Here is a 21978-nt window from a genome sequence, read left to right as displayed (position 1 = left end):
AAGTTAAGATGGAATGAGAAGTCACACTAAAGTTTAGACTGTAGGCATCCCGTCTACCGGAATACGGGCCATTCGCCAGGGGGAGTGGTGGTTTCTCCGCTTCTATTTCTGCTCCTGCGAAAACGATTGAAAAACGGTCTGATGGTGAAATTAGGGAACACTTATAACTAATTTTAGCTATCATCGCTTACATGATTTTCATTTGGGTCTTACCTTTAAATGCTTGTTTACATTAGGTATCGGGTCCTTAGAAAAACACTGCATCTTCACAGCTGGAAGGTATAAATTGCACTGAACTGTAATGTTGTTTCCCTTTTCTCCATTGAAGTGACAAGAATGTTGGAATTTCCACAAAAATTATAATATTTCTCCAGTGGCCATTGCGATGAAATGGCACTTTTAATGGTTTGACCATGTTTGCCTTGAGAGCACAGTGTTGATGTGAGACAGGTGTTATCTGCCAGATTCATGTGAGTCACGAGAGAGAACCAGTAGAGATCTCGAGCATGCATCTGATCATATCTGTACCACTATAAAGCAAGCAGCTGTCTTTATCATTTTATGTCAGGGGGATCTTTTTTTATTTTTATAAATAAAAAAAATGTAATCCTACTAGTAATCCCAATTTTTACCAAATGTAACTGTAATCTGAATATGTTGGGTTTTTATGAAACTGTAACGGATTACAGTTACATATTTTTTGTATCCTGATTATGTAACACCGTTACAAGTATTCTGTTACTCCCCAAGCCTGTGTGTAGGCTATTGCAGAAATTACCCCATAGTACCACTTAGCATCCAATCAGCAGTAATACCGGTGTTAGGCGGTTTGAACGTGATCAACGCACCGGTGTGAAAATTATGATATTGTGGCAAGTCTAGTTTATGCAAGATATTATACCTAGTCTTTGTATAGCCTTCAATTGTGCATTAGAAAATAATTAATATGCTTCCTCTTGGAATTCCTCCATCATTACATTAATACATAAGGAAGAAAAAAATCCAGAAGAATGTGCCTCATACAGACAGATATCTTTATTAAATACAGACCAAAAATTAACATCAGTTATTGCTAGCAGATTGAATAAGGAAATAGCATATCTGATTAATCCAGACCAATCAGGATATGCGACCAATAGGTTATTGAAGGATAATGTGAGGCGTACTTTAAATATTGTACAAATTTAAGAACAAGTATTTTTGTTGACTTTAGATGCGGAAAAAGCCTTTGATAGGCTTGCATGGCCATTTATTTTTTAAACGTGTCAAATTTGGTTTTAATGAAAAGTTTGTTGGTTGGTTAAAAATAATGTATAAAAAAACAGAAGCAAGAATAAGAGTTAATGGGACAGTATACTATATACAGTTGAAGTCAGAAGTCATACACTTAGGTTGAAGTCATTAAAACGTTTTAGTTTTTTGTTTTGTTTTTGTTTTTGTTTGTTTTTTTTGGGAGGGAATTTTTCCCCTTTTTCACCCAATTTGGAATTCCCAATGCGCATTTAAGTCCTCGTGGTCGCGTAGTAATTTGCCCCAATCCGGGTGGCGGAGGACGAATCCCAGCTGCCTCTGTGTCTGATACCGGCAACCCACGCATCTTATCACATGGCTTGTTGAGCGCGTTGCCATGAAGACATAGCGCGTGTGGAGGCTTCACGCCATCCACGCTCAACTCACCACGCGGCCCACCGAGAACGAACCACATTATAGTGACCACTAGGAGGTTACCCCATGTGACTCTACCCTCCCTAGCAACCGGGCCAATTTGTATTTGAACTAGCGAACTCTAGGGGTGGTAGCCAGTGTCTTTTACCACTGAGCTACCCAGGCCCCCTTAAAACTTGTTTTTTAACCACTCAACAGATTTCATTTTAGCAAAATGGAGTTAAATAAACTTTGCCAGAGTAAGCGTATATAAACAGCTGCTTTACCTCTTCGTGGCATTGAGACTTCCTGCATTACACCCCACCATACTCGAAGATGTCTCTTGAACTTGAACTGTTTCCTTCTGATGAAGAATTTTCAATTGCTCTGTACTCCCCACAACATCAAACCCGGTATCATCTCTGTCTCTCCCAATGATGTTTCTCAACTTCCAGCAGCGATTTGAGGCCGCCAAGCTTTACGCTCGGATACCTCTTCTCCTAGGCACCGCTGCCAGATTACTACTACTCCCCCCCCCCCCCAAAAGCAATTTCCAAATACCTGAAGGTACCACGTTCATCTGTACAAACAATAGTGCGCAAGTATAAATACCATGGGACCACACAGCCATCATACCACTCAGGAAGGAGATGCATTCTGTCTCCTTGAGATGAACGTAGTTTGGTGCGAAAAGTGTAAATCAATCCCAGAACAATGCAAAGGACTGTGTGAAGATGCTGGAGGAAACAGGTAGACAAGTGTCTATATCCACAGTAAAATGAGTCCTATATCGACATAACTTGAAAGGCTGTTCAGCAAGGAAGAAGCCACTGCTCCAAATCTGCCATAAAAAAGCCAGACTACAGTTTGCAAGTGCACATGGGGACAAAGATCTTACTTTTTGTAGAAATATCCTCTGGTTTGATGAAACAAAAATTTAACTGTTTGGCCATAATGACCATTGTTATGTTTGGAGGAAAAAACGGTGAAGCTTGCAAGCCAAAGAACACCATCCCAACTGTGAAGCATGGGGGTGGCAGCATCATGTTGCGGGGGTGCTTTGCTGCAGGAGGAACTGATGCACTTCACAAAATATATGGCATCATGAGAAAGGAAAATTATGTGGATACATTGAAGCAACATCTCTAGACATCAGCCAGGATGTTAAAGCTTGATCACAAATGGGTCTTCCAAATGGACAATGACCCCAAGCATACCTCCAAATTTGTGGCAAAATGGCTTGAGGACACCAAAGTCAAGGTATTGGAGTGGCCATCACAAAGCCCTGACCTCAGTCTGATTTCAAAATTTCTGCCAGGGTATGCAAACTTTTGAGCACAACTGTGTGTGTGTATGTATGTATATATATATATATATATATATATATATATATATATATATATATATATATATATATATATATATATATATATATATATGTGTGTATACACACACACACACACACACACACACACACACACAGGCGGCCAAAATTTGAAAAGTGTGTGCGAGCAATGAGGCCTAACAACCTGACTCAGTTACACCAGTTCTGTCTGGAGGAATTGGTCAAATTTCCAGCAACTTGTTGTGAGAAGCTTGTGGAAGGCTTCCCAAAATGTTTGACCCAAGTTAAACAATTTAAAGGCAATGCTACCAAATACTAACAAAGTGTGTGTAAACTTCTGACCCACTGGGAATGTGATGAAAGAAATAAAAGCTGAAATAAATCATTCTCTCTTCTATTATTCTGACATTTTACATTCTTAAAATAAAGTAGTGATCCTAACCTGACTTAAGACAGGGAATATTTTCTATGATTAAATGTCAGGAATTGTGAAAAACTGAATTTAAATATATTTTAAAATCGGTCAGCAAGATTGGGAAGAAATATCACTTAATACATTTCACACTACTCAATCCAGTGTGTGGAGGGAATATGCCTGGAAGATAAAAATTTGATTTTTCATAACACCTGTTATTCAAAGTACATAGACAAAAGCTTGGTAAAAGGGGCTTGTTGGCAAAATTTGGGGAAAATAAGGCTCATTTTAGTCATATTCTATATGTGTGCTCTAAATTAAATTCTATATGTGTGCTTTAATAAAAATATATTGGAATGAAGTGATTAGACAAATAAATTTAATATTTAATTGCACAATAGAAGTCTATCCAGAAAACATTATTCTGGGCAAACTCCCTTTGTGTTTAAGTAATAAAACCGAACAATATACATTTAGAATAATTCGAACAGCAGCTTTAAAACAGATCACTAAAAATGGCCTTAAACCAGAACCCCCACAATTTAAAGATTGAGAGAAATGATTTTGGAATGATATGAAATGGAGAAAGTAACATTTAAATGTAAAAACCAAAGTCTGGAATGTGAATGTAGATGGGAATTGCTCCAAAAATTTATTGGATAGACTATTGTGTTCTTATTTTTTAAATAAATTATTCAAATAAAGATGAAGTGGCGATGCTTGCTTCACTTGATATTTGACAAGATGTTCCTTCACTTGACAGGATGTGATGCCTAACTTTTTTTTTTAATTAAACGTAACTTGTAAATTAATGAATTATACTGTATATGTTAGTATATGGAATAGGTTGAAAATGTATGATTATTAAACTGACAGCCTGTGTTTGTTTATTTTTTTATCTTTATTTAAATTGTTTTTATTTGTCTTTTTAGTGTCTTTAGATGTTTTATGTATGTATGATTTGTATTTTTGTTTTTGTAGAAAATATGTAAAAAATTAAAAAAAATCTATTTTAAAATGCAATACATTACACTACTTTTAGTCCAAAAATTAGACTGCAGTAACTAATTTGTCATCAGATAAGACCCAACCCTGATTGCTATCATAAGCATCCAGACAATTAAAAATATACTGTTTGCAGTGTACTGTTTTGATTTTAGTCCTTAGACTTGTGTTGGTGTCAGTTAACAGTGTTAAACAAATATTGTAATATCATAGTGAATGTGAATTCCTGGCATTGGTCTGTAACTTCCTCTTCAGTGTAATGCTGATTTTGCAACTTTTCTGCTGGATCTGGCAGTAATGTAAATTTTCATTTTGAAAAGTGACTAGCATTAAGTCAAGCAATGTTTTCAGACAGATTCTGAATTAAAACTGAATTTTCCCTGTGAGTTTCCAGGCACAATATATGTACAGTGCAGCCAATTGTTTTTGTAGAAGTGAATTTGGTTCGCTAAGGATGCCTTCGTAAAGTGCACCAAAATGTATAGTAATTCAGTGAAGTGATTTTTTTTTTTTTAGATTTATTTGTAGATACAGATGCATCAGTAAATCTTGAGTTTGTTCTGAATGGGTTTTGATCTTGTTGTCTGAATCAGTCTTGACTGCAGTCCTGCATCATGAATCTAGAAGTACAACCCAGAATGTCATTTATGAGATATTGAATGTCCTTTGCTTATTATACTTGTGTATATTAATGGTAATTTACATATTTTTTGTATTTGTTTGCATATTTTTGTCATGTGTTCTTATAGTTTCATGAGGATACTGAGGGGTTACAGAATGTGACTCTTAAGGATCTGGCCCCTGGCCGTCGGTACTGCGTGACTGTCAAAATCATTGACCGCAGCCACCCCAATAGACCACCAGCCTGTGCCTCCACCCCTAAAACAGCAAACAGCTCAGGTATCAAATCACTTCAACAGTTTAACAAAGAACTGCCTAAATATAGTGCATTCACCACTGTACCTTGTCTCTCATGCCCTCGGTCCCTAAAAACTGTACATGAACAAAAGTTTCTTGTTGTGTGTTTATATTCATTACACTGTTTTTATTTCAGAAACACTGATCAGTTTCGTCTTGTGTCTGGTAATCCTGCTGTTACTGATGACCGTCATTCCAAGACTTGTTTCCCACTTCTATCTAAAAGCAGATCTACCTGCAGTTCTGGTAAGAGGAACAAGCTTATAAAACATCCCCTTCCACTCTCGCCCTCAGCTCGGCTCTGACATTTAGCAGGTTTTAAATTATAAAACAATACAATAGAGGGGTGTTGATTTGAACTATGGCACTTGTAGTAAAACCATAGTAACCTCAAAAATGTACCATGGTTTTACTATAGTAACTACTGTTCAACTATGGTATTTGTAGTAAAACCAAAGTAACCTCAAAAATGTACCATTGTTTACTTACAGTAACTATATTTAGTATAACTAATAAAAAGAAAACTGGTTGCTTTTTACTTTAGTAACACCATGGTGTTTTTTTTTTTCTCCCCAATTTGGAATGACCAATACCCAATGCGCTCTAAGTTCTCATGGTGGCATAGTGACTCGCCTCAATCTGGGTGGCGGAGGACGAATCTCAGTTGCCTCCGCGTCTGAGACCGTCAACCCGCGCATCTTATCACGTGGCTTGTTGAGCATGTTACTGTGGAGACGTAGCGCGTGGAGGCTTCACGTCATTCTCCACGGCATCCACGCACAACTCACCATGCGCCCTACGAGAGCTAGAACCACATTATAGCGACCACAAGGAGGTTATCCCATGTGACTCTACCCTCCCTAGCAACCGGGCCAATTTGGTTGCTTAGGAGACCTGGCTGGAGTCACTCAGCACACCCTGGATTCTAATTCGTGACTCTAGGGGTGGTAGTCAGCATCTTTACTTGCTGAGCTACCCAGGCCCCCTAGTAACACCATGGTTAATTTGTGCACTAAAATATTACTAGTAAGATTTAAATAATTTTTTTATTTCACAAGTTTTTGTTGCAAACTGTTTTTCTAAGTAAATCTTAATGGTAAAAAAAAACAAAAAAAGTAAAATCTACTTGATCTACTATGACATAATATTGATTAAAGTGAGTAAATTTTACTTAAACATTTTAGTAAATACAGTAACTTTTACTTGCAAATATGATATACATGGTACTTAAAATTTCAATGAAGATATTATTAGAACATGTCATGATTTGAACTTTCCTTACAACCACATGTTTAATCATGTACCACATGACATACAGATTCCTCCCACAGGGAAAATTAATGCATGCTATGTAGTCTAAACCAAAAAAGAAAACAAATTTGTTGGCTCAAAAACCATAATGTATTAAAACATAAATAGCTTCTACTCAGAAATGTACATATTTATAACATTTTAGCTTTACTTAATTTGCATTAATGTGTACAACACAAAATACATATTTTAAGGTGAACCAAGTGATGCATCAAGTAAATGAGTAATCATGAGTTCCTTGTACTTCTTTAGCTTACAAATCCATAAAATTAAGATTTTAAGTAATACTAACTCAAACAATCAAGTATAGAACTGAGGTTGTGGGGAATTCCCATAAGCCCTTGCATTTGAATAATTAAAGCATGCTTGTTTGGTCAAAAGGAGCTTATTGGGGCATTTAATTAGTTGTTAAGAAGTTGTAGAGATTTTAGCTCTTTTTAGTATTATTGATGTTGTTTTACTGTAATTGATTTGTGTAAAGTCACCATCAGGGTGTTTAATGTTCCCTTTGACCCCATTTACACCTGGTATTAAAATGCATTTTTGGAGATCCGATCACACGTGGTTAGCGCTAAATACAGCTCTAAAAGTGTTCTAAAATTTTTGTGATTGGATCACAAAAACCACATACGAATGTGGTCAAAAACACATATGACCGTATCACATCTGATGTGTAAACGCTAATCTGTCCTGTATGCGTCCCGGCAGCAGTGAAGCGCCACCCCTCACCTGTCAATCAAACGCTGCACTAAAACAAGAGTTTAAACTTTGTCAGTTACAAGTGATTTTAAAAGTAAAAAAAAAATGTCAGATCGGAAAATGTAAAAAAGCGGATACATACACAAACATGATCTTGGCGCCATGCGGGGGTCGGACGTGTGAACTGCGAGCTCTGCACACTTTGCTAGTTTTTGTTCTTTTTGTGTCCTAAAGCAGTGAGATTCGATACACTCTGTTTCATAACTGTTCTATGAAGAAAATATGTAAAAGAATTTAAAATCCTCGGGCTCTGGAGACATTAAAAGACACTTATGTGCTCAAGCTGATACCCCAGACAGGGCCGCAGGGGACTCTGTTTGGATGGTGCTGTGGGAGAAATTCAACGTCAACTGTCCCAACATGTCTGTGACGCTGATGAAAGTTGTGGCGGACCTGGAAGATCTTGTTGTAGTACATTGATTGATTACTGTGATTGGAGGCGAAATCACAAGATTGTCAGACGTCGAGAAACAGATTGATTATCTGGAGTCATCGGAGAGGGTATTAACTGCTAATCCGCTAGCGGCCAAAGTAGATTTGCAGTGCATCTGGGAAAAGACCTTGAGAATCGTAATCGAGGAAACAACGTCCGAATTGTTGGAATTCCTGAGCATGAGGAAGGCAGAGATATGGTGAAATTCCTAGACGAGCTCTTCTCGAGTCTGCTTGACATAATAGGCCACGAGCTCACAGAATCCCGGCTCGGAGATCCACGAAGGGAGACAGGTTCCGATCAATGCTGGCCAAATATCTGAGATCATCCTATAAAGATCTCGTGTTAGGCGAGGAGCAAAGGAAAGCTTTCTTGGAAAAACCACAACATTTTCTTGTTTCCAGACTTTGCGAATTCGACAAGAGGAATGCATGAATCTCTTACATCAACAGAAGATTGCTTTTGCACTGATGTTTCCGGCCAAATTGAGAATAGATACTAAGGATGGCCCCCAGCAAGCGATGTCTTTCATAAAGTCAATGGAATGAGTAAGTTATTTTGGTGATTTTCTTGTTGCTCCCGATTGAGCTTGACTCGTTGAACGTCACTTGTCTGTTCGAGGAAACAGGGCGCCTTTTTTGTTTCTTCTTGTGATGGCTCCATCTAGCGGCTGGAGTTTGTTTTGTGGAGTAACACTCCTTCAGGACAGTTGAATCTGTTCATTCTTTGTACTTATGCCTCCTATTGGTTGGAGTTTGTTTTGTGGAATATTTTTTTGCAGGACATTGGAAGGATTAAGTCACCTGCTGCACTCATAATACTGCCCGAGGAAACTGAACGTGTTTTTTTTTTTTTTTTTTTTTTTTGGTATTTTTTATTTTTTTTTATTAAAAAAAAATATAAAAAAATCTTGGTTCCGCTAGCGGCTGGAGCTTTTTTGTGGAATAACACACCTTCGGGACAGTATATGGATGAATCAACACGTTCTTTGTATTTATTCTGCCTATTGGCTGGAGTTAAAAAATAATAATTTGTATAGAAACACCAGACTTGAGCAATCTGATGGCAAAGTTGTTGCGGGGACTCTCATAGGCGTACATGGACTTTTTGAGTATAGAGGGATGGACGCCGGTTGGCGTTGTCTTGTGCGGGGTTAATGCACATGTTTTTCTTTTTTCTGTTTGTTTGGTTCGGGGGGAAGTTTGGGGTTTGATTGTTGCACTAATGTTGGAAAGTGGTCTTTATAATCTTGTTTTTGACACACAATAAATTTTTTCTAATATGTCAAATGTTAGTATGAGTGTACCATCTCTCTCCACGTGGAATGTGAATGGGCTGGGGCACCCCATAAAAAGAAGGAAGGTTATTTCTTTTCTTAAATGTAAGAAATATGATATAGTGTTTCATCAAGAAATGCATCTTTCCCTGCAGGAAGCTGAAAAATTTGGGAGGATATGGGGTGGACATGTTTTCTTTAGTGCTGGCTCAAGTAAGAGCAGGAGAGTCATTACATTGATTAGAAAGCATCTACAATTCAAATGCCTCAAACAGATTAAAGATAAATTAGGAAGAGTCATTATTGTTTTAGCAGAAATTCAGGGGCAAAGGTTGATTTTGGCTAATATTTACACACCTAACGTTGATGATCAGGGCTTTTTTATAGATCTTGAAGGGATGTTGCAAGCCACTGACACCTCTCATGATATAATATTGGGAGGAGACTTTAATCTATTGATGGACTCAGTCCTTGATCATAGTGAAGCAAAAGTGTGCAAGCCCCCTAGAGAAACATTGACGCTTCACAGGTTGGGTAAAAATCTTGGTCTTGCAGATATTTGGAGACTTTTGAACCCATCTTGTAGGGACTATACATTTTTTCATCAGTCCACAAGATCTATTCTGGAATAGATTTTTATATATATATCTCCAAGTCCCTCATTTCATCTGTTGTGGATTGCTCAGTCGGAAACATTTTAGTCTCAGATCACGCCCTGGTGAGTTTAGAGGTGTTGCCACATACGGAGAAAAAGAAATCATATAGTTGGCGCTTTAATGTATCCCTTTTGCAAAATCTTGAATTCCAACAAATGTTATAGTTTGGATGAGTATGATTGTTATAAATGTTATAAAAATGGTTTGAGTATTTCTGTAACTGCTGATCTCCTGGGATTTTCACACACAACAGTCTCTAGAGTGTAAAGAGAATTGTGCGAAAAACAAAAAACAACCATTGAGCGGCAGTTCTGTGGATGAAAAGGACTTATTATTGACAGAGGTCAGAGGAGAATGGCCAGACTGGTTCAAGCTGACAGGAAGGTGACAGTAGCCCAAATAAACAGGCACTACAACAGCATTTCTGAACGTACAACACGTCGAACATTGAGGCAAATGGGCTACAGCAGCAGAAGGAAGCCTCTGGGTACCACTACTGTCAGCTAAGAACAGGAGACCGAGGCTGCAGTGGGCACAGGCTCACCAAAACTCGACAGTAGACTATTGGAAAAACATCGCTTGGTCTGACATATCTGGATTTTTGCTGAGGTACACAGATGGTAGGCCCACTGCAGCCTCTGTTTTCTGTTCTTGGCTGACTGAAGTGGAACCCAGCGTGGTCTTCTGATGTTGTAGGCCATCCGCCTCAAGGTTCGACAAGTTGTGCATTCTACGGTTGCTATTCTGCTCACTACAATTGTCCACATAACTGCCACTCACTGGTTGTTATTTGTTTTTTGCACTATACTCTATACACTCTAGAGACTGTTGTGCGTGAAAATCCCAGGAGATCAGCAGTTACAGAAATACTCAAACCAACCCGTCTGGCATGCACAGTCTAAATCACTGAGATCACATTTTTCCCCATTCTGATGGTTGATGTGAAAATTGACTGAAGCTCCTGATCCATATCTGCAAGATTTTGTACATTACACTGCTGCCACACGATTGGCTGATTAGATAATTGCATGAATAAGTAGATGTACAGGTGTGCTTAATAAAGAGGCTGGTGAATGTATGTCGTCATGAAAGGGAGTCCCTCCCTTCCAAATCCGGTCACAGGAGATGCATTTAAACGACCAGGTGTAAACAGTGATGTGTCTCACCTCACATGTGATCGGATCACCCGAGACACATCTTAATACCAGGTGGAAACGGGGTCTTTGGTGAAGTTTGATTCTGTTCAATCCATGTAATTTCTCCTTGTGCATGTTAATAGGCAAAGCTGAAGTGCAGCTTTATGTGCACTTGTTTGGGGAATCAAGTTTAATGCCTGACCTCGGTTATTATTTGCTTTAGAGCCAAGTAAATTAGTAGAAACAGTTTTATAAATGTTAATTTGAAACAATTTTCTAAATCTTATTCGTTTGACATACATTTTTGTAAATAAAGTTGAATGGACTGATTCATTTGTGTATATCTAACAGAGGTTTTCTAGTTATGCTGACATACAATGACAATGAGTTGAATTTACTTAAAATGCATGATGCCAAAATGCTACATATATATTTTAAGTTAATCCGACAACATCACCTTGCATTACTGGTGGTAGAAACAAGGTATGGTAGTGCTGCGCACACAGACCTCAACACTTGGTGCACAAAACACGATGATGGTGACAATAAACAGATAATTGTTTTGATCATGAATGAATAATTTTGAGACACAAAGATGCGTGTCTGAAGAAACACACTTGATTATATTTTGAATAACAGACAAAAGAAAAGCAGATGATATGTGTCTGATTCTCTGTTTGTTCAGAGGTTCAGTGGCGATCTGTCGCTCATTACCGCAGCAGGAGCGCGTCTCACGGAACACGCGCATGTATAGAGTTTTCACTCTTTATTCTTTGTTTCTGTCGTGTGAAAACAGTTTGCAAGAATAGTGACGTCTATGAGAACAGTGCAAATGATCTCAGACCATTTCAGGAGGTGCTCTGAGTTTAGTTTGCCTTATTTTCATGGAGCACTTCATTTTTTATATGCATTATAAACACAACTCTACAGGTTTACTTTATTTTGACATTGCTGAATTCCAAATATTTCTCAATGTTTTTGTTACAATACATAGCAAATGGCATACACAACATTAGGTCAATTGTCATGTGGCTCCTCATAATTCAGTTATATACTGTATACTGTGTATATACTGTATACATGAAAATCAAAGTAGCTGGTAAAAAATCAAAGTGGCTAGTAAAATTGGGCATTCACCAGCCTCTGTGGCGGTTGTGAAAAAAAGTTAATTTCGTACCCTGCTCATATTTCATCTCAAGCATGCTTTTCACTGACACATTTGTTGACTTGGTTAACAAGTAAAATAATTCATTTAGTGGCGAAATTGTTTGGTATGGTGGAAATGATGCTACAACTGTGAGACAGTTGTCATTTTTTTATTATTATTATAGAAATCTTTTCCCCACAATAAATATTGAAATGGTTTATGTTTATTTCACTCTTTGTTTAGATGATTATAGTTTTACATGTAATAATTTGTATTTTTAAAATGGATTTTCATAGAATTAATATTGAATGTCTGGGTCTGGGACAAGGCTAAAACAGTAAAATCTACACATAAAAGCCATTTGAAAAGAACCAAAAATAAATGATGAAGGGATGTTAAAAAGATGCCAGTTTAGTTTAAAAAAAAAAAATGTATCCCCTTTTCTCCCAATTTGGAATGCCCAATTCCCACTACTTAGTAGGTCCTCATGGTGGCACGGTTACTCACCTCAATCTGGGTGGTGGAGGACAAGACACAGTTGCCTCCGCTTCTGAGACAGTCAGTCCGCGCATTGAGAGCAAGACCCACTAATCGTGACCACAAGGAGGTTACCCCATGTGACACTACCCTCCCTAGCAACCGGGCCGATTTGGTTGCTTAGGAGACCTGGCTGGAGTCACTCAGCACACCCTGGATTCGAACTTACGACTCCAGGGGTGGTAGTCAGCACCAATACTCCACTGAGCTACCCAGGCCCCCACCAGTTTAGTTTTAATGTGACCTTCATATAACTAAAAGGAAAATGTTAAAATGTGTTAGTTTTAACAACCCCTGGGACATGAAAATGCCAAAATAAATATTTTGATATTTTATCTAATGCAGTGACATTCTTTTCCAGAGTTCCTTTCATAGTCCGTATAAAAGGAAACATCTCCTCATCACTTCTGCTGATTCTATTAATACGCTCTCTGAGGACACAGATTTCCTCCAGAAGATGAAGAGAAACCGAGAGGAGCATGAAGAGATTGAAACTGAGACAGATGAAGGAGTGATGTATGAGAAACTATTGACATGCTTTGAAGACAAAAGCCAAACATCTTCATCTTCCATTGTACCATCATCATCCAGCTGTGGTTTGTTAATGGACCAAAGCTCACACACAGGCCTCACCTCCTCCACGGATGTCCAAGGTTGTAGTTTGAGTTTGCATGAGGGCAGCTGGGTCCCTGAGACTGAGTCTGTGGCCTCTACAGAGGTCACGTTAAATGTTAAACACTTCTCCTGGAGGTCTGTTTCTCTCACACGTGTGGAGCAGGAAGACAGCGGTACAACGGAGGTGGAGAGTGATACAGATGTCAACCTGTTTTCAGTGACTTTAGGAGGAATTACATCAGAACGGCATGAAGCTGATGCTGATCAAACCCGCTGTATTACAGATGAGCTGGACCCAACAGACCTGTCTCCTCAAAGCCCATTCGAATCTGCTACTGCATCTCTCTGGCTTTCTGATTTTAAGCCCCTAAACTCTGAGACCCTTGAGATGCACATTTCAGACTCTGAGGAGGAAGATGATGAATATTCAGGGTACTTAAGTAGAACATAGAGATACAAAACAAAATCCATTTCATACCTAATAATACCTAGTAACAATGATAGTTTTGATAATATAATTAAGCTATTAGGGTCTGTATGGCCGCGTACACACTTCAAAATTTCTGGAGTGAATCCCTAAATTTTCATTCCATGTGTGTATGGAATACAGGACTGACTCCTGCAGTTGTGATGATTGACAAGTGATTGACAGGGTTTGTATCTGTGAACAAGAAACATGAATGCCACCAGCTGAACCTGTTTTGCGCTCGCTATTTTTTGAGCAAAGACAAAAATATAATTTATGTTTATTGCAAAATATTTCTATATATACACATATGTAAGTATTTGAGGGTGAAGGGAGACCAACTTGATTATGTCATTCCCAGCACATCTTGCGAGTGGGCAGTCATTTCCGGGCTTGTTTCACTGGCTTTGTTGGCCACAGTTCTCTGATTGGTGGATTTTTCTCTGCAGGACCATGGGTAGTGTAGTTGTACATCAGGAACTCTGCTATCGATCAAGATTTTTAAACAATGAAGTTAAAATAACGCAGACCGATGGCTTCAACAGAAGCATAAACCATAGATGAACAACCTCGTAACTCACAGTAGGTCTGTCTTTAAATGTTTTATAAGTTATCGTTATTGGACTCGTCTATGGGAAAATACAATGGGATTTCTACTTCCGGAACCAGACTTTTGCGCTCTATAGTGTGAATAACGTCATGATTAAAGGGCGTTATTGCAGTCTGACATTTTATTTAGCTCTGCATGAGTTCTGAGCACTGGTTGGAGTAGCGCATTCACATGACTTGCTGGAGTGGTGCACCAGCATTACCCCGGCGTCACTTTCCAGACAATTCGTATAAAAATATAATTGACATGCACAGTGTCAGCACTTAGAGCAAAACAAGATGTTCTCTGCAAGCGCTTTTCATGTGGAGTCCAAAGCGACATGAATCATGTAAATGTGGCTTCATGATTGCTGAAGCAAAGTGTATAGCCACAATTAATATTGTGGAGGATGACAGAGAGATTTTATGCGCATTGCAATTCGATTAGGACTTCGATTAGTCAACCTCCCACTTACACTTTGGAAAACATTTAATGTTACTTGAATTGGTGCTATTATAGTGCATTTCTGTCTTTATATTGTGGAATACTTTGTTTCGAAAATGATGTTATGTTATACAGTTGAAGTTAGAAGTTTACATACTCTTACCCAAAATGTTTGACCCAAGTTAAACAATTTAAAGGCAATGCTACCAAATACTAACAAAGTGTATGTAAACCGCTGACCCACTGAGAATGTGATGAAAGAAATAAAAGCTGAAATAAATCCTTCTCTCTACTATTATTCTGACATTTCACATTCTTAAAATAAAAGTAGTGATCCTAACTGACCTAAGACAGGGAATGTTTTCTATGATTGTATGTCAGGAATTGTGTAAAACTGAGTTTAAATGTATTTGGCTAAAGTGTATGTAAACTTCTGACTTCAACTGTATATATATTGTTTTTTCTAAGAAAGAGAAAAAAAATGCATTTTGACATGAAAATTAGAAAATTAGTGAGATTTCAGCACTTTCAAAATGTGCGATTATTCGAGATGAACTATGAAATATCATGCAATTATTAGCAATTAAATATTTTGATCAACTGGCAGCACTAGTTAAAAACTCTGTTTTAAAAGTATAGCCATAAGATGTAAATAATGTGCGTGTAAATGTGATTTTAGCGTGATAAAATCTAATTTTTCCACTTCGTTTCCATGATGACGTAATGCCATAAACCTTAAAACGACCATAAAAACTGTAATTTAAACAACTTTACAGCTCAAATAATACACAAATTTCATCAGAGGAATTAATGTAAGTGCTTCCATAAAATTATAAGATTTACATTTCTGTATTTAAACCCACCAAAAATTGGCCCCATTTACATCCATTGTGTCTCACTGTAACTTTGATTTTTTTATTTGATTTTTTAAAGAGGGACGAGTCAAAATTATTTGTAGTGGTAATTAACATTATGCCACAAATGCTGTTGATTTTGCTTGAGAACTTGTATTGAACCCAGAATATTCCTTTTAGTGGAAACTGTCCAGTATAAGATATACAGTAGTCCCTGACATGTAAATAGGATAATAAGTTTAATAGATAAACCGGTGTTTCACATCATAGCTGTCACTATATTGTGCATTTAGCACAATTGGAACACTGTACTGTCCAATCATTGTCCAGGACTCAATCTGTTTTATAAAGAGTTGGATAAGTCATTAACTGTAACCTGTGTAATATGCATTTCAGTCTAATGGAGATGATTACAGCCTGACAGTTTTCACATGTATCACTTATCTTTGTCTGTTTGAGGATCATAGAAAATTCAGCACCTAAAGTATTCAAGTTTTTAAAACACGATTGCATTTCATCAGTTATTTTATTTTATTTTTTGCATACTTTTGTTGCATTAATATTAGTCGTATTTTGTATTTACATTTTCCACATCTGTACACATTTTCAAAAATATATTAGTCATTGTGCTGTTGTTACTAGAGACTGAAAGCTTGTCTTTAAGTCAGACTAACACAAATGATTACTTTAGACCGACTGAAGTCAGACTTTTAAAGTGCATGTAAAGGAGAATTGTCAATGAGTATACAGTAAGTTCTCTGATGTAATACAGTGCAAAAATTGTAACCTCACTTGCCCTGTAAAGTTTGTATTATATATATACATATATATATATATATATATATATATATGTGTGTGTATGTATGTGTGTATGTATGTGTATATATACACACTATATTGCCAAAAGTATTCGCTCACCCATCCAAGTAATTGAATTCAGGTGTTCCAATCACTTCCATGGCCACAGGTGTATAAAATGAAGCACCTTGGCATGCAGACTGCTTCTACAAACATTTGTGAAAGAATGGGCCGCTCTCAGGAGCTCAGTGAATTCCAGCATGGTACTGTGATAGGATGCCACCTGTGCAACAAGTCCAGTCGTGAAATTTCCTCACTACTAAATATTCCACAGTCAACTGTCAGTGGTATTATAACAAATTTGGAAGCGATTGGGAATGACAGCAACTCAGCCACGAAGTGGTAGGCCACGTAAAATGACAGAGCGGGGTCAGCGGATGCTGAGGCGCATAGTGCGCAGAGGTCGCCAACTTTCTGCAGAGTCAGTCGCTACAGACCTCCAAAGTTCATGTGGCCTTCAGATTAGCTCAAGAACAGTGCGTAGAGAGCTTTATGGAATGGGTTTCCATGGCCAAGCAGCTGCATCCAAGCCATACATCACCAAGTGCAATGCAAAGCGTCGGATGCAGTGGTGTAAAGCACGCCGCCACTGGACTCTAGAGCAGTGGAGACGCGTTCTCTGGAGTGACGAATCACGCTTCTCCATCTGGCAATCTGATGAACGAGTCTGGGTTTGGCGGTTGCCAGGAGAACGGTACTTGTCTGACTGCATTGTGCCAACTGTGATGTTTGGTGGAGGGGGATTATGGTGTGGGGTTGTTTTTCAGGAGCTGGGCTTGGCCCCTTAGTTCCAGTGAAAGGAACTCTGAATGCTTCAGCATACCAAGAGATTTTGGACAATTCCATGCTCCCAACTTTGTGGGAACAGTTTGGGGATGGCCCCTTCCTGTTCCAACATGACTGCGCACCAGTGCACAAAGCAAGGTCCATAAAGACATGGATGAGCGAGTTTGGTGTGGAAGAACTTGACTGGCCTGCACAGAGTCCTGACCTCAACCCGATAGAGCACCTTTGGGATGAATTAGAGCGAAGACTGTGAGCCAGGCCTTCTCGTCCAACATCAGTGTCTGACCTCACAAATGTGAGCAAATGTGTGTATATTTTTTTTTTTTTTTTTTTTTTTTTTATGTATTTCATAATCCATTCAGTGCCATTCAAATCTTCTTAAAACTGCTTTTTTTAATTGTATTTCTTTATCATGGTCAAACTAAGAACATCTGTCTCTTACTGAATATATTTTAATAATAATTAAATCTACAAATAATGCAGTGAATGTTAATCATTGTGGTTTCATGTAATTTTTTTTTTTTTTTTATTTTTTTTTTTTACAAACTATGGCAAATGTGTTGTGTGTGTATACATGTAAATGTGTCCACTTACCAGCAGTACAGCAGGGGGACCAGCAAATATTGTTTAATGTCAAGGTAATAAAACACACACACACACAAGATACATTCAACAAAATACAATAAAAAGTTTAGCAGTCGACCGATGTCACATTTATATTTATATCAGTATTTACTGAATGTGTTTTCTTTCTAAGAAAATGTTCTTAGTCTTTATGTGATGGACACAGACACATGATATCACAGATACAGTTTATTGTGCAACCACAATCCCAATATAAACCAGAAAAAAGATTTGGTGCATAATGGGGGGCTCATAGTCCAAAATACTCCAGTGACTCTTATTTTGAAACGTTTTTGTCTAGTGTCTAAACACTATGAAGTTAACATCAACATATAACAAATATGAGCAGCATTTAATCAACAGTAGATCATCAGCGATCGCTTGCCATAAATCTCAGGTATTCTGCAATCCAGTTATATATAAAAACAAACTTTTCTTTAGCAACACCAGCATTCAAAATCAATCAATAATACTATTTTATTCCCAGCACATTTGTGTGATTCAGTTGGAGTTAATTTTGATCCCTTAATAAAAAGGTTTTTGAGTGATGTGGGCTTCATTACATTTATTGGGAAGGTTAATGTTATTAAAATGAATTGTATTCCAAAATTCAACTACCTGCTACAATCTCTCCATATAGATGTCCCCCTCTCTTATTTCAAGTATAGTATATTGATACATATGATAGCATAGCAAAGTCCTTCATTAGGAATGGTAAATGTCCCAGATTACATTTCAGTAAGTTACATAGGCCGATTGACAAAGGTGGGCTAGGCCTACCCAAGATTTTGTTTTATTATTATGCATTCGGTCTCAGACATTTGGCTTTTTTTGAAAAAAAAAGGAATTTTTTGCCCCTATTTCACCATTGCAAAGCCTTTCTATCAAACTAATCGAAGTTAAGTTTCACCCCGTTATCTCGCATTTACACTCGGTATGGACAAAAGTGTCCAGAGTGTTTAATTCGGACATTTATTTAAATGTTTCCTCGAGCATATGGCTGAACCCAAAATTATGTATTAATAAGTCCCCTTTCTGCTGGACAGAGTGGATTGTGAGGGAGGTTAATAAGCTCTGGTGACCTATATGAGAGTGGAGTGTTGATATCCTTTGAAAATTTGGTTCAACATTTTGGGATTCCCAGGTCTCAGTTCTTCAGGTATTTACAGCTGCGCCACCTGCACTGTACTATTTTTGGGAGTAGCACACACCCCATAGAGCGGCAGATACTCTGGGAGTGGTGATTACTGCTTTTGGAAAAGGTCATGAGGCATCAGTGTATTACTCCCTGCTAATTCAGAGTCTGGGGGATGGAGCTTTAACTTCTATCAAGAGATTATGGGAGAAAGATTTAAACTTGGTATTGGAGGAGGGAGTGTGGGTTAGGATTCTAAAAAAACATCAAGTCTACATCTAGAGATGCAAGGGTGTGCCTTATGCAATTTAAGATTTTACATAGAGTCTATTGGACCCCCTCTAGACTGCATTGGCTTGGTCTTAAAGACACACCCACCTGCTGGTGATGCCAATCAGAAGATGGAGACACAACCCATATTGTTTGGTGATGTGTTAAGAATTTTGGTTGAAGGTTCAGTTTTATGTGAGGTACTGGGTACTCAAATTTCATTTTGCCCCGGACTCTGTATTTTAGGCAATGGGGCGGTCATCAATATAGGGAATAAACAAAATTGTGTCCTAACCAGTGTAATGATCACCAGACAAATTGTTTTAAGAAGATGGAAGTCGGCTGGAGCGCCCCCATTTCAGGAGTGGTGCTCGTAGATGGGGAGGGTGGTGGCTTTCGAAGAAGGGTCATCTAGAAGACTGGGAAATTTGGACTCGTTTGTGGAGAGATGAGGCAAATATTTGGCGTTCTTGGAGGGCTCTTGGAGAGGGGCAGTGGAGAGAGAGGTGTAGTTGTTAATGTGTGTGAATATTATCATTATTATTATTATTATTTTTCTTTTTTGTTTATATGCTCATATGTGACCACAGGAATGTTTGTTGAGGTAGGGGGAGGGATAATAGTGGGGGTTAAATGTTGATTCTGTGTATATATGTTTTGTTTTTCTTTGTTTATTGTATGAATCAATAAAAAATGTGAATCACAAAAAACAACAATAGTTACATAAATAAATGTTATAAAATATCCATGCTTCTTATGTCTTTTCTATAATGTCTGCAGATAAAAGTTCTATTGGCACTGATTAATTGGCAAAACCAATATATATACCGATCAGCCACAACATTAAAACCACCTGCCGCCAAATCAGTGCCAACCCGCATCTCAGAATAGCATTCTGAAATGATATTCTTCTCACCACAATTGTACAGAGCGTTTATCTGAGTTATCGTAAACTTTGTTAGTTCGAGCCAGTCTGGTCATTCTCTGTTGACCTCTCTCATCATCAAGGCGTTTCCATCCACAGAATTGCCGCTTACTGGATGTTTTTTGTTTTGGCACCATTTGGAGTAAATTCTAGAGACTGTTGTGAGTGAAAATCCCAGGAGATCAGCAGTTACAGAAATACTCAAACCAGCCCGTCTGGCACCAACAATCATCCATGCGATTATCTAATCAGCCAATCGTGTGGCAGCAGTGCAGTGCATAAAATCATGCAGATATGGGTCAGGAGCTTCAGTTAATGTTCACATCAACCATCAGAATGGGGAAAAAATGTGATCTCAGTGATTTGGAGTGTGGCATGATTGTTGGTGCCAGACGGGTTGGTTTGAATATTTCTGTATCTGCTGATCTCCTGGGATTTTCACACACAACAGTCTCAAGAGTGTAAAGAGAATAGTGTGAAAAACAAAAAACATCCAGTGAGCGGCAGTTCTGTGGATGAAAATGCCTTGTTGATGAGAGAATGGCCAGACTGGTTCGAACTGTCAAAGTCTACAGTAACTCAGATAACCGCTCTGTATAATTGTAGTGTGCAGAATAGCATCTCAGAATGCTATTTTGAGATGCGGATTGGCGCTGTTTTGTCAGCACGAGGGGGACCTACACAATATGAGGCAGGTGGTTTTAATGTTGTGGCTGATTGGTGTACACTATATTGCCAAAAGTATACGCTCACCCATCCAAATAATTTAATTCATGTTTTCCAATCACTTCCATGGCCACAGGTGTATAAAATGAAGCACCTTGGCATGCAGACTGCTTCTACAAACATTTGTGAAAGAATGGGCCGCTCTCAGGAGCTCAGTGAATTCCAGCGTGGTACTGTGATAGGATGCCACCTGTGCAACAAGTCCAGTCATGAAATTTGGGATGAAAATTGGGAATGACAGCAACTCAGCCACGAAGTGGTAGGCCACGTAAAATGACAGAGCGGGGTCAACGGATGCTGAGGCGCATAGTGCGCAGAGGTCGCCAACTTTCTGCAGAGTCAATCGCTACAGACCTCCAAAGTTCATGTGGCCTTCAGATTAGCTCAAGAACAGTGCGTAGAGAGCTTCATGGAATGGGTTTCCATAGCCGAGCAGCTGCATCCAAGCCATACATCACCAAGTGCAATGCAAAGCGTCGGATGCAGTGGTGTAAAGCACGCCGCCACTGGACTCTAGAGCAGTGGAGACGCGTTCTCTGGAGTGACGAATCACGCTTCTCCATCTGGCAATCTGATGGACGAGTCTGGGTTTGGCGGTTGCCAGGAGCACGGTACTTGTCTGACTGCATTGTGCCAACTGTGAAGTTTGGTGGAGGGGGGATTATGGTGTGGGGTTGTTTTTCAGGAGCTGGGCTTGGCCCCTTAGTTCCAGTGAAAGGAACTCTGAATGCTTCAGCATACCAAGAGATTTTGGACAATTCCATGCTCCCAACTTTGTGGGAACAGTTTGGGGATGGCCCCTTCCTGTTCCAACATGACTGCGCACCAGTGCACAAAGCAAGGTCCATAAAGACATGGATGAGCGAGTTTGGTGTGGAAGAACTCGACTCTCCTGCACAGAGTCCTGACCTCAACCCGATAGAGCACCTTTGGGATGAATTAGAGCAAAGACTGTGAGCCAGGCCTTCTCGTCCTACATCAGTGTCTGGTAAAGGTAGATGAGCGAATACTTTTGGCAATATAGTGTATGTCGACCCTTTAATAAGGCAAAGAAGCTAAAGTCCATCATGTTTCATTGTCCCTTCCATATTCAAATGTATTTAC

The 21978-nt window shown here is 38.6% G+C and overlaps 1 protein-coding gene across 2 annotated transcripts in view; it reads left to right on the top strand.

Moving 5' to 3' along the window:
- The window catches only part of crfb2 (cytokine receptor family member b2), a 33903-nt gene extending 16009 nt beyond the window's left edge, over positions 1–17894 (top strand). For both annotated transcript variants that reach the window (XM_051709804.1, XM_051709803.1), the window contains exons 5-7: positions 5159–5309; positions 5464–5573; positions 12944–17894. In XM_051709804.1, the coding sequence (XP_051565764.1) occupies positions 5159–5309; positions 5464–5573; positions 12944–13648 (966 nt within the window). In that variant the 3' untranslated portion in view covers positions 13649–17894. The remainder of the gene's footprint in view (positions 1–5158; positions 5310–5463; positions 5574–12943) is intronic.
- Positions 17895–21978: the final 4084 nt, after the last annotated feature.

Source organism: Myxocyprinus asiaticus, chromosome 11 (assembly GCF_019703515.2).
Source record: "Myxocyprinus asiaticus isolate MX2 ecotype Aquarium Trade chromosome 11, UBuf_Myxa_2, whole genome shotgun sequence".
In the NCBI taxonomy this organism is placed as follows: domain Eukaryota; kingdom Metazoa; phylum Chordata; class Actinopteri; order Cypriniformes; family Catostomidae; genus Myxocyprinus; species Myxocyprinus asiaticus.
Note: the sequence above shows the minus strand (reverse complement) of the source record. Positions and strands in the feature narration are given on the sequence as shown.